Here is a 14,120-nt window from a genome sequence, read left to right on the forward strand (position 1 = left end):
CATTTTAATTAAAAAGATACTTATATCTGCGACCAACAAAGCGCTCATTAACTGATAAGCAATCGGGATTGCGCTGAAGGAACACTTCAATGACCTACGCCGCAATCAGTCATATCTTATCAAACTAATTTCATCGTGTTTAATAATGAGATTCTTGTTTGCATACTTTTTTAATCTTATTTATGCTTTGGCTTGAGATAAGGAAAACTTATTCTATCGATGACCAAGGTACACGGGAACGGCATCGATTTCACAATAAAACAGGGATAGATATGATATGAATGCAAATGTTCCTCAAATTTGTCAATCGCCCCAAAATGACAGCTTCAGAGTGAAAAATAAGCCTGTTGGTTCAAAGACTCTAATAATGAATCTAAACAACATAATGATTTCTTACAATTTGTGTAAGAGTTGAGACTCGCTTCGAAAAGCAATGTCAGGAACATTCATCGAGTTGTTGTCTTTATAATTGACTCATTCAGTGAGATATTTAATTGTACGGAAGCGGGCGTTGGTATGTTCAGTGTTGCTATTGAGCTTTTTGTGTTTTGTTTACATCCTGTTCTGCACATGTGGATGTGGTTTTTAATTCTTAAATTTGTTGAATGAATCAAACAATCATTTCGTAAACATTTTCATGCTTAAATTACCTAAAATCATTATGTTTCCTTGAACTGTTTGTTTACGTACAGATGAGAACGAATCGAATTTGCTGTCCAAGTGGTACGAAAATGACAGCTGAAAGAAGCAATAATATGCCTTTACTTTACTTTTACTTATTTTTATAGAGACTTTGAGGTCTAGCTCATTCGCCTCTTAATAATATGCCTGAACAAAGCAACAACTCGCTCTCTTGTCGCCTGAACAAAACAACACGTCAATCAACGAACCGGCTTCAAATTTCACATCACGTGCTAAGTTGAAAATATTAAATTTCTATCCACCTACAAGTCCCAGTGTGCACCTTGATGCTGACACGAAAAACCATCTGACTCTTCGCCTGTGTGTACGCTCTTTCTCTTTCAATCTCCCTGCCTGCTGCCTGCTGTTTGCTATTTCGTATCCAGCGCGAGCCTAACACAACGAGCCCTTGCTCACACACGCACACACGTTCGCACGAGAGGCACAAGAAAGCTTGTGTTATTGTTATTTGGTGCGAGTGTCCACAGTGGTACCCCGAAAACGGAGGGTTTGTTTTGTTTTATAGCTCCAGTGATTTGCTTCCCTTAGCCGCGAGATAGTGATGATCGCTGGGATTGTATATGTGTGTATGTGTTTGTAAGGGCTCATCTGAATCATCTCAAGCTCCTGTCATGTCGTAAAGGAAACGCACGCAACAGTAACATAGCGTGTCGGTTGTAGTGTAATATTACTGCGTTTCGTCCTGCAACGGTTTTTTTCAAGAACAATGGCGTCTTGGTGTACGGTCGGTACGGTTGCAAGCGAATGCTAAAGTAAGTTCCTCTCAGCCCTTGTCAAGGATTCTCAAAAATCCTGAGCTGGACTCAATACAAACGTAGGCGTATGTGTGTGTGTGTGTGTGTGTGCTCGAGAAACAAAGAACGCAAAATCAGATCAACGGGTGCATCCAGCAACTGCAATCAACTGAGACTTGGCGCACAGATCGTGTTGCTGCTGATGCGGCTGCTCCAAAAATGCCCAAATCAATAGTAGGTATTAGGTAATGGAGATCGTGCGCACGATCACGACCGACGACTCAGAGGGTGAATGTCTGAAGAAAAGTGTGTCTGCCTTTCAAATCTCTACAACAACAACAACAACAACAACAAAAGTGCTTTTGGAAGAAAGGTTCGATATACCTTCTCTACAGACAGAAGCCACTCGCGCGACTCGTCCCGATGGCGATCGAGTCCGGCAATTTAACGCAAGTGGCCAGCGCCATTAAACGGGCGATAATGATAGCCAATAATTGCTACCTTATATGTGAGTGTTGTTATTATTTTTTTTACGTACGGCTCAAAGCGTACAATCGTATGCTTCCTTCAATCGCCGGCTCACATATAAGACCGAAGAAGAAGCATCGCGGGCCTTTAGGTTTCCTTCTTAGAGAGTATTCTTTGCCTGTTGGTGAGCTTGGGGCCGTAAGCCAGACAAGATATCTGCTAGTTCCAGCGCGAAACTAGTTGGTTGATTTGTAGGTTGGTGCCTTTCGCAAGCACGGCTCAGTGACATTGAATTTGCATCAGAAACGGTATCAATTTCTACAAACAGCACCCATATATCCCACTTGAAACGCCAGGGTAAAGTCCCACGGGTTGAAGTCTGCGGGGTGTAAAAGTCAGTCAGTCACCTCTTATTGAAAGGATTACCGACGGCTTCACGAGCTGATTATTAGCACCGTGTGCTCCAACGGATTCGTTCTGTGATTGGCAACTGGCATCTGTAACGACGCGATCACACACTTGTGAATTCTCGAGCGACGATGGCATCCTTGCGACAATAGGGGGTTCGTCGTCCAGCCACTCGAACCAATGGGACACTGCTGCTGCTCTGCTTGCATCTCGGCAATCACTTATCGGAGATAGCAACGCGCAAGAACGCTGGGCGGTATATATTATGGCACAGTGTGCATTGAACCACTAGCATTGCAGTGTACACACGTCAACACTCGTGGTGACAGTGCGCGTCGACGGGGTGACGACGATCTACTTTCCTGCTGTCCACTTGTACCAGTTCCACCAGACAACAGGCAGGTTCGAGCAAGGTAAGGTGAGATGGCGGACAAAAGCAGCGACCCTCCTGCCCGAGGAAAGGAAGCCAGCCCTTCTCGGCTTGTCTTGGACAGTGGAAACCCACGAATACCTGGGGGTTTACACAACCACGCGCTTGGCCAGCTCGGGCTGAGCGCCTTAAGGCCAAGGGCACCCCTTAGCGGGAATACTAAGTGAAGCGGACACATGCAAATGCGCATGCCACCCGTTGTCGAGTTGTCGTTCCGCGCCCGCACTACTCAATGAGAGCAGGGCCACCAACAACCAGCGACCGCTGACGGCATTTGCTGGCGGTGGGAGAAATATGGACCATGCGTGCTATCGTGCTATACGGCGATCGTTCGGCAAGCGGCTTTTAAAAACAAAAACAAAAAATCGAACCGTCCAATATCCAGCTCCCGCCGCGCGGACTCGTATCACGGCGAATGCACTGCTGCTCGCCGTTAACGGGCCCCTCCTTTGTCGCTCGGTGTGTCCGAGCTGGATTCACATCACCCGTCCCGCTGCACATGTGGTAATCGGAGGTGGAATCGCGCATTACATAATGCCATAAAGCCGAAACCCGTCCCTGCCCCGGGTGTAAGTTTTTATATTCGTGTTGTGCTCGGAACAAGAGTGGTCGTTGCTGGAGTTTGGTTTTGACTTTCGGTGGGGTGGTGCTTGACCAGGCCCGGCATAATATTCCGGAATATTGGCCGGCAACCAGATATTATCGAAACCGGCCGAGAAGTAACCGTGGGTAACAGTGGCGCAGCGGTGTGCCCGTGCAAAGGTAGTTTCGCATGCAAACGAGCGCGGGCGATGCTGGTTGCATGGCGGAGAGGTGCTTGACATCAAGTTTTTGTTGATCGCAATCGAACAACCTGACTACTGGCCGGCAAAAGGGGGATGACACGGTCCGCTAGTTCAACCGTCAACAGCGAGCGTAGTTGTTTCGGATGTTACGCGAGGTACGCGATAATGGAATAATGAGACTCAGAGTTGTAATAGTGCGAGCAAAAAGATACACAGACCGATAGCAAACTCGAACAACACACAGCAAAAAGTGCACGTTCCAATTTGCACACCTGTTTTGGGCGAAGAACTCCGGAAATGACACCACTCACACCTCTCCCGCCATTCGTGTGCTGTTGGGCTGTATTCAGACGTCCATGTTTTGATGGAACAGAATAGTGATGGGTCATACGACTATACTAACTGATTGTTCCGGAGTCGGGTGCAGCTAGGCTGGAATCGATTCTGACCCGTGGCTGCAACGAGTTCAATAGGTTAATACGAGTTCAACACGTTTAGTAGGTTTGAGTTCAATCTGCTCAGTAGGTTCAGTGGGTTCATACGAGTTTAGTAGGCTGAATAGGTTTGATGGGTGTCTACGAGTTCAGTAGTAATACAGTATGACCTTCCTGGTATGATTGCCTGCTAACTATGGAGCTTGCTCAATATTGTTAACGGTCCTTTGACAGACGGCGAATGTGATTAATGAAAATACATGCTGTTTGTCATTTCTATTCCTCACTTCCTGTTTAACAACCTAACCTACTGAACTCGTATGCACCTACTTAACCTGTTGATATCTTATTCTTCTTTGGCTCAACAACCGTTGTCGGTCAAGGCCTGCCTTTACCTCTTGTGGGTTTTGGCTTTCAGTGACTAATTGATTCCCCCCCATAGCAGGATAGTCAATCCTACGTATGGCGGCACGGTCTATTTGGGGCTTGAACCCATGACGGGCATGTTGTTAAGTCGTACGAGTTGACGACTGTACTACGAGACCGGCTTATGCCGGCCTGGTTGATATCTACTGGAACCAAAATTACGGCCCGGAGCACTTCGGATCGCGTTTGGATGGCTCCAACCTGGTAGGTTCGCCCCTCACTACAATAGACTCGAATGGCAGTGCCGCATACAAACGATTGTTTCTCTACAGGGAATACACAACGAGAGAATGAGATATGGAGTTAGAGAGAGAAGTACAGAGGAGATTCGAATCCAGCTGCTCTGAACGAATACAGATTTAATTGGTTCCGAAATGGCTCCAATTGAATCCGTTTCACTACCGTACTCAATTCGTAGAGCAAAATACTTATACACTACAAAAGCAAGCTTGCAAGCAACCCTTGCTGTATTCATAACTACACGTATAAGCAAAAATAGATCTATGCTGAATTACAGGGTTTCACAAGTCAGTTTCGAATGTAATCATTTTTATTAACCGCACCCAAGATGTATTTCAACAGCTGTCAAATGGTTTATTTGTATCAAAATGAAATTTCAGTTTTAACACGTTATTTTCAACACATAACAAAGAACTGTCAAACTCATTCCAGCTGAAAGCCAACACAGCTCACAAAGTCATGCTGTAGAAATTAAAAAATATTATGATGGAAATGAAATGTCATATCGATCTGAAACAACATTTTGTACGCGGTGAATAACAATTTTTACATTCAAAACTGACTTGGAAAACCTTGTATTTATGTGCGTACCAGCAAAACCCGTTTACTGGATTTTTCAAGGTGTTCTAGTTGTTTCCAGATTTTCGGCAGTTTTGCCGAGTTTTGATAAATCTCGTGATTTATGGTTTGTTTCTCTATACTAACACTTTCCTGCATATGCTTTACCCGTTCCCGCAATTAGTTGGCATTATCTAAATATTTTTTAAACAAATAATTCAAACAATTTAGAGCATCGTTCAATACCTTGTTGAATAGTTTAAATAAATTAATTGAATTCAAATAATTTCTGGATCCTAACAAAAAATGATGAGCTGATCCCATTGACAATTCGGAAAGTTTTCAAAAAATCTCAGGAAACTTGTATCTTATAGCTACGTGGCTATACAGTGTAAAGTGACACTGTATAGTGCAGATAAAGAAATGTAAAGGATTGTGAAGTTTACCCAACGACTTGAAAAAAGGCTAAACATTATGACATCTTAAATAGCTCGCCCCCCTATATCCAGAGCTCCATATTCGGGTCCGAAAGCAGTTGGATTCGGATCAATCCAAATCCGGCTGCAGACTCATTTTGTCCATCACTAGTTCTTATTTCACGAATGCTCTGCATGCTCGTTTTAGGCAACAGCTCTTGTTAACAAACATGAGCGTTATTTTAAGCTATTTGCAGCCATGTTTTACGAATATTTTTGCATTTCCATCGCTATAATGGAACATTGCTCTTTTGCTTGATTTTATGAAATAGTACAAAATGTATTCTGCAAAAGTAGAAACTCAATGCATTGCAACAAAACAAAAGAAAAAGACTAAATGAGAAAATTATAAATTATATCCGTCCTTCTCATCCCTTTCTTCCCATTGCATCAATAATTTTGACATATTTCCGATCATTTGATAAGGCTTTTCTCAGTGGTGTGCTCATGATCGCTGGATGTCGACTTTCTTCTGTATGAAAGCAAGTACTACTGCTGCTTCCAGATGCGTACGGGACACAACAGGCCATCGGACTGACGAGTTAGTCCGTTGAATTTAATTTTGGAACGTATTGGGACAGCGATTTGAAAGGCTTTGGCTGTTTTGGTGGGTGTTTTTTAACGTTGTTTCCGCTTGTACTATGCTCTTGAGTTACTACTGCTTTATCAGTGCTCAATCTGCCAGGTGTGAGCGTGTGTTAGCACGGCAACAGCAGCAACGGTTTAACGAGCAGCACTATCATTACGAATTAGTATTGTCCACCGGTCATAAGGGGTAGCGTTCCGTACCGCGTATCCGCCGCGTTATCGAACCGGAAACAACTGTCCCAGCATGGTTTTGGGGCGGAGCGTGCAACGCGCGGAAGATGCGCAAAGCGGGAGGAATGATTTGCATGCGTGACATATTAGCGCAGCAGGCGCACCGTCTCGACGGTCAGTTCGGGTGCAGTAGCTCGTCCGCAAAGTTAACCGCTTGCTCGGGGGCTGATTTTTGTTTTCTCTAGCTTCCCCAGAGTCGAACGGATCATCCAAGCACAGCAGGTGGCAGTATGCCGGTCATCGACGCACCGGTCGGTACGGTTTCATCATCGGCACAGTAAAACAGCATCTTCGATCAACCTTTTTGGAGCACAGCATTCAACCAAACCACAACAAGAGTCTGTGACATACAGAGAACGGGAAAGAAAGAGAGAGAGAGAGAGAGAGAGAGAGAGAGAGAGAGAGAGAGAGTGAATGAGAGTGAGAGAGAGAGCGAGAGCGAGAAAGAGGCGATCGATAAAGAAAGTTATAAAGAGACCGGACAGTAACGCAATGGATCAACGTTTGGGTCAATTTCCTGGCGTAAAGTGGAGTAAACTGCGCATGGCGCTGGCCGTTCTGGCCCTAGCAATCGGTACGACCGGCGCATATCGAGTCGGTGTAGGCCGCGCGGACTGCACTGGGCCGTCGGTGGAAATAACGTTTGTAAGTATGCATCGGATCGCCCCGCCAATCCGCCCATTAACGGTCTAATTTCGCTTTCAGATGGGTTACGCGCAGGTGACGCAGCGCGGAACCGGCATCCATCTGCGCCAGTACGCGCGCTCGTACGTCATCGAGGACGAGAACGGCACGCGGGTGGTGTTCGTCAGCGTCGACGCGGGCATGATGGGGCACGCGGTCAAGCGGGACGTTCTGGCCGTGCTGCAGAAGAAGTACGGCGAGCTGTACACGCACGCGAACGTCGTCATCAGCGGCACGCACACCCACTCGACGCCGGGCGGCTTCCTGATGTACCTACTATACGATCTGACCTCGCTCGGCTTCGTGCCGGAGACGTTCAACGCGCTCGTGCACGGCATCGCGCAGAGCGTCATCCGCGCCCACAACAATCTGGTCGAGGCGCGGCTGTACGTCGCCGAGACGGAGGTGCTCGAGGCAAACATTAACCGCAGCCCGAGCGCGTACGAGAACAACCCGGAGGAGGAGCGGGCCCAGTACCGCCACAACGTGGACAAGACGCTGGTGCAGCTGCAGTTCGTGCACGCGCGGACCGGCGCACCGTTCGGCGCGATCAACTGGTTCGCCGTCCATCCGACCTCGATGAACAACACGAACCGGTTGGTGTCGAGCGACAACGTCGGGCTGGCAGCGATCCTGCTCGAGCAGGAGCGCAACCCGGACGCGCTCGTCGGCAAGGGCGACTTTGTCGGTGCGTTCGCGTCCAGCAACCTCGGCGACGTGTCGCCCAACATTAATGGACCGAAGTGCGAGAAGACGGGCCTGCCGTGCGATGTGCTCACGTCGTCCTGCCCGTCCGGCGCCGGGGCCTGCTTTGCATCCGGTCCGGGGCGCGACATGTTCGAAAGCACGGAGATCATTGCCGACCGGCTGTACCGGGCGGCCGCCGGCCTGCTCAGCACGCGCACGACGAAAGCGCGCGAAGTGACCGGCCCGGTTGCGTTCGTGCACCAGTACGTGGACATGACCACGGCCGAAACGGTACACTTCGATCGGGCAACGCAAAAACCGGTGCGGGTGCGCGGCTGCCTGCCCGCGATGGGGTACAGCTTTGCCGCCGGCACCACCGATGGGCCCGGCGCGTTCGACTTTCAGCAGGGCACCATCACGGACAACGTGCTGTGGAATGCGGTGCGCGACTTCATCGCGGAACCGACGCAGGACGACAAGGACTGCCAGGCGCCGAAGCCGATCCTGCTGGCGACGGGCCGGGCCCGCTTCCCGTACGACTGGCAGCCGAAGGTGGTGCCGACCCAGCTGCTGGTGGTGGGCGACTTCGCGATGGCGGCCGTGCCGGGCGAATTTACCACGATGGCGGGCCGGCGGCTGCGGTCGGCTGTGGCTCGCGCCTCGGTGGCGGCGGGCGGTCGCGACCTGCAGGTCGTCGTCGCCGGGCTGTCCAACATGTACAGCAGCTACATTACCACGCCGGAGGAGTACGAAATCCAGCGGTACGAGGGTGCGTCCACGCTGTACGGACCGCACACGCTCACGCTCTACCTGGAGCAGTACAAGCGGCTGGCGGGGGCGCTGGTGCGCAACGAAACGGTACCGGCCGGCCCGACGCCACCGTACGAGGACGACAAGCAGATATCGCTCACGACCGGCGTCATCTTCGACTCGCACCCGCTCGGGAAGGAGTTCGGCGACGTGAAGGTACATCCGGAGGCAGCATACGAGCGGGGTGCCACCGTCAGTGCCGTGTTTATTGCGGGCAATCCGCGCAACAACCTGATGCACGACAAAAGCTTCTTCACGGTCGAGCAGCAGCAGCCGGACGGCAACTGGAGTGTGGTCGCTACCGACGCCAACTGGGAAACAAGGTATGGATGTCGAGGATTAAGAACTCGATCTGGATTAGTGAGGTGCTCTCTAGAGCGCACCCACGACTTCGGCTATTGTTAGTCTGATTCCGACTTCGACTAAATCGAAACCACTAGTTCTGCCCGGAGTCGGAGTCGTCCAGAGTCGTCCAGAGTCGTCTGGAGTTGTCCATAGTCGTCCGGAGTCATCCGAATCCGTTATGCGGAGTCGTCGGAAGTTGCCCGGATACGTCCGGAGTCGGAGTCGGCAGGAGTTACCATAAGAAGGAGTCGTTCTGAGTCATTCAGAGCCGATCGTAGTCTAATGGATCAGTCCGGTGCAATGTTCTAGTGATCAGGCATTTCAATTTGTTGTATTTATTTGTTATTTGCTTTGCATGTGCGTGTGCCTTTGTTTCGAAGATCGACTCCAGGAAACTCCGGAAGACTCCGGAAGACTCCGGATGAATCCGGATGACTCCAAAAGTAGTGTTGGGTAATTCAGATTCAGATTCATGATTGTGAATGAATCTTTGGAATGATTCAATGAATCTGAATCCCGGTTTAAAGAAAGAAAGATTCATGAATCTCGAAGGATTCATTAATCTCGAAAGATTCATGCATCCCGAAAGACTCATGCATCCCGAAAGATTCATTAATCTCGAAAGATTAATTGATCTTAAAAGATTCATGAATCTCAAAAGGTTCATGAATCTCAAAAGTTTCTTATATCTAGAAAGATTAACGAATCTCTTGGGATTTATAAAACTCTAAGGATTCATAAATCTCTAAAATTCATAAAGCTTGAGCTTTTTATTATTCTTCTTTTTGGCGTAACAACCTACGTGGTCATAACAGCCTATACAGGCTTTGAGATATCTTTTAAAGTACCACGCAGTTGAACCGACAACGTGCAAGTTGTAGGTGGGATTGGGCAAATTCAATATGATGGAGATCATATATCTCTAAAGATTCATGAATCCCAAGAGAAATATGAATTTTATTGGATTTATAAATCTTAAGATTCATGAATCTTATGCGTTTCATGAATCTTTGGAGATTCATGAATATTTAAAGAATAATGAATCTATTCTGATTCATGAAACTTTACAGATTCATTAATCTTTGAAGATTCGTGAATCTTTTGAGATTCGTGAATCTTTTGAGATTCATGAATCCTTGAAGATTCGACTCGAGATTCGAATCACTCATCACTGAAGATTCGTATAAATGAATCTCAACGAAAGATTCATGAAACCCAACACTATCCAGAAGACTCTGACTCAGAGCGACTCCGGACGATTCCGGACGGCTCCAGACGATTCCGAACGACTCCGGATAATGCTGGGCGGAACTACCTTCCGGAGTCGGTTCCGAAATTATCGAAGTCGACTCCGAATTTTTGCCAACTTTACCCATCACTAATCTGGATACTGATGTTTGTGTTTTGTTGCCCTTCATAGGTTCCGCTGGGAGCGCACCTCGACCATATTAGGCTTCAGTGACATCGAGTTCAGCTGGACGATAGGACCCAACACACTGGACGGGCTGTACCGCATCCGACACTTTGGCTACTACCGCTACATACTGGGCGGTGTCTACCCGTACGTGGGCGCAACCAACGCCTTCAGCGTCAAGTGATGAGCGAGCGCATCGGTCACTCCCTCCTCATTCGACGCCATAGCAGTTAAGGAGTGGAGTAATTGTGAAAAGATAGATGAATGTTCAGGCGAGAATTTGAAGTGAAATCAATAGGTTGGTGGACCCAATGAATGTATCTATGTGTGTGTGTGTATGAGTGGGAGTGCGTCTGGGAGAGCAACAAGATGGTAACAAACAAAAGGAGGAAGGAAAAACAAAACAACAAAACATTCCACACCTATTTTGCAAACCAAATAGACTAGTCACTGGATCATTATGGCGCTTAGCTAGAAGGATGATGATTCGATTTTGAATTTTTAGATTAAAAATAAATAAACAAATGAAAAAAAAAAATCAAACACATTATTAAAAACTAATGTTTTATAGCGTAGCTATCGCACAAACAAGCAATGCTGTTTATATTATTTTGTTAATTTATGTAAATCATTTTAATATTTCTCAATGGTTCAATGGTTTTTATTTTCGAGCTCAAAAATGTCAATTGGATAAAACCAATTTGACATTTTGAGCTCGAAAATGTTTTTCTGCACCAGTCTAAGGGAGTTTTAGAACAAGCAGATTAAAATCGACTGTGATATGGCTTTTTTGTTGCTTTCTTCATTATCATTTGGGTAATAATGTGTTGTGTCCGCACAAATGGTACTTAAGACGGTGTGTACGGCACCAACAGAATATGTATTTTAACAACTATCTTTAGTATCGTTTGCAATAACACGTATATAAATAATAACGCATACACACACACGCAATGCGGGGAGAGGACGACTGGTCCTTCTCGCGCCGCGATCCTCACTGAGGACGTCACCGGATGACAGCCCTGCTGTCAACAGTGAGCTCTCAGGATGAGGCAGTGGTCTGTCCACAACATAGTGTTTTCAATCCTTATCATTGGTCGTATAGTCAACAAAACAGTATTTTTCATCCTTTTTGCAGCTTTTTACCCCATGTAGGGTGCATGTAAGAATGCATTCCTCACTCACAAGCTCATGAGCGGGAGAACAGCGTGGCAGCCCATGGTATTTAGTGAAATTTGTATCAAAAATTCTCTCCCAAAAAAGTCTAAATTCCCCCCTTGGGAGTAATTTTGGCGCCAGTTGCAAACCAGTTGTGATAGAAGATGGTCATACACACGCTTACACGAAATTTGGTGCTTTCAACAAGGTTCACCACACACAAATCCTCATTTTTGAGATTTTGAGCACTATTCGAGCAGATCACGGTTAAAATTTTAAAACAACTGTAACTTGGGTTGGCTTGTTACTTGGGTAGTCTTAGCAATGAAAGCTAAAAACATAACAAAGCTTGTCTTGTTCTAAAAACGTTGTTCTTAGAAAGCTTCTTCCACGAAAAGCTCGTACATATACAATTATCAATGCAGAAAGAGAGAGAGATAAAAAGAAAGAGAAAGAGAGATAGAGACAGAGAAAGAGAGAGATAAAGAGATAGAGAAAGAGAAAGAGAAAGAGAGAGAGAAAGAGAGAGACAGTGTGTGTGTGTGTGTGTGTGTGTGTGTGTGTGTGTGTGTGTGAGAGAGAGAGAGAGATAGAGAGAAACAAAAGAAAAACCAACATGAGCGCATTTCCTAATGCATTTGCTAATATTCAATGTAATTATACAATATATTTTTCTAATGCTTCAGAGGTGTCAAACACGGCCTGCGTCAGCTGCAGCTGTTGAATGCAGGGTTTTCCGAGTCCTTTTCCAATGTTAACAGCATTAATAGTTGTCACGTGTTGTAACTAAAGGCTCTCCTTGAGATACGCTATTAATACGGATCTAGAAGAAACTGCGTATATTGAGTTTCCGTGTATGTTGAATTTCGTGGTTTTCTGTTGAAATATTGCTATTTAAACAAAATTTGTTTGCAGTGGTAGGTTTAACCTGAACAAGCTATGGCATATATGATTTTGGTTACCCAAGATATGGGTATATGATCTACCCAAGAAAACAACTTTTTTTTGTTTTTTTGAATGTCTTTTTATATTTGATCACAAAAAAATTATTTTCCAATTGACAGTTGATTAATCAGTTGGTCCGGAGCCGTTGTTTTGTTGCCGGCTCCGGAACGATGGGCCCGATGCCGGCTCCGCAGCCATTGGAACGGAGCCGTGAGTGCAGAGCCGTTAGTCCGGAGCCGGCTCCGGAGCCTTTGGTGCGGAGCCGGCTCCGGAGCCGTCGGAGCGGAGCCGGCTGAGGTGCACTCCGAAACGCCCATCACTAGCTGCGGCATACATCCATTGAGGGCATACAGTTTTTAGACGTGCAAAGTTTTTGATCAAAAATATTTCTTAATCTTATTCTAGACATGCCTGTTGTAATTTAATCTTATTGCTGGCCACAAAAATGCACGATATGCCGTGCAAATTATAAAATAATTTTTTTTGCGGAGCACGTCTGTTATCGCCACGGACCATATGTTGGAGACCACTGCTTTACAAGATTAGTGTGTAGTATTGCGACCTACTCTAGATAACTTTAAACGCGCGATTCGAGTTTCTAAGGGAGCAATTATCAGCACGATACCAAATATACCTTAGAGCGCTGAAAAGTGTCAAGAAAGAGCTACCCGCCAAGAACTCTGTACAAGATATGCCAGCTAGATAATTTGAAGATGTAGATTAATCAATTCAGATTCTGAAATCGGTGCTGTTAACCGAATTCTGGTTGTATTTCTTGGGATCTTACAGGGTTTTCGAGGATTATATAGACATGTTCATCGAGTTGTAGATTTGTTCAGGCATATAATAGACTCTTTCAGCGAGATATAGAATTGTTCGGAAGTAGGTGTAGACATGTTCGGTTATACTGTAGAGCTGTCACTTTCGTACCCCTTGGACTGCAAGTTGGATCATTCTCATCAGAAGGTAAACAAACGGTTTTCGAAAAAATATGCTTTTTTCAACTAATTTATGTAATAAACAGCTTGTAGAATGATTATTAGCTACTTTTAGGACTTTTAATAATGAAAAATTGAACCCTGCGGCACAGTGTGTAAACAAAACAAATGACAACACTACAGAATCGCTGAACATGTCTACGCCTACTTCCGAACAATTCTATATCTCGCTGAAAGAGTCTATTATATGCCTGAACGAATCTACAACTCGCTGAACATGTCTATATAATCCTCGAAACCCCTGCATTACAAAATGCTGTGTTCCGTTAGCGATGTTTACAATTTTGGGTTTGTACGAAGGCTTAGTTAACTTCCCCTCTTTCCGTTAGCATACAAATGTTTCCTAATTATTAGTCAATACACCACCCTTTGACCCCACGATTCACATGTTTATTACGTAGGCTGCTGTAAAATGTGGAGTAGTTGTTTTGTCGCCTCAAGATGGCGCTGCTGTTGTTTTATGGCTTAACTCCAGTGTAAAACATATTGCCTATATTTTGGCACATTTCAATCCTTAACAATTAGTACGCTCAATAAAAGATCCATTTATGTCATAGCTGTAATAATTAGGCTGATGTGTAGTGAATATCTGTAGTGAA

At 45.9% G+C, this 14,120-nt stretch overlaps 2 protein-coding genes across 6 annotated transcripts in view; one reads left to right on the forward strand and one right to left on the reverse strand.

Moving 5' to 3' along the window:
* The window catches only part of LOC1270437 (fatty acid hydroxylase domain-containing protein 2), a 428,943-nt gene that overhangs the window by 353,663 nt on the left and 61,160 nt on the right, over positions 1-14,120 (reverse strand). The window lies entirely within an intron of this gene.
* LOC1270467 (neutral ceramidase) lies at positions 964-10,958 on the forward strand. 5 transcript variants are annotated; one of them, XM_061652716.1, is made up of 4 exons: positions 964-1,670; positions 6,666-7,125; positions 7,186-8,984; positions 10,427-10,958. In XM_061652716.1, exons 2-4 carry the CDS (start codon positions 6,895-6,897, stop codon positions 10,602-10,604), a joined length of 2,208 nt encoding a protein of 735 aa, XP_061508700.1. In that variant the 5' UTR covers positions 964-1,670; positions 6,666-6,894; the 3' UTR covers positions 10,605-10,958. The 5 variants fall into 5 exon arrangements, with proteins under 5 accessions (XP_061508700.1, XP_061508707.1, XP_061508692.1 ...); XM_061652723.1 differs by having other exon boundaries at positions 1,016-1,454; XM_061652708.1 differs by lacking the exon at positions 964-1,670 and adding an exon at positions 2,258-2,725.

This window comes from Anopheles gambiae, chromosome X (assembly GCF_943734735.2).
Source record: "Anopheles gambiae chromosome X, idAnoGambNW_F1_1, whole genome shotgun sequence".
Classification (NCBI taxonomy): Eukaryota; Metazoa; Arthropoda; class Insecta; order Diptera; family Culicidae; genus Anopheles; species Anopheles gambiae.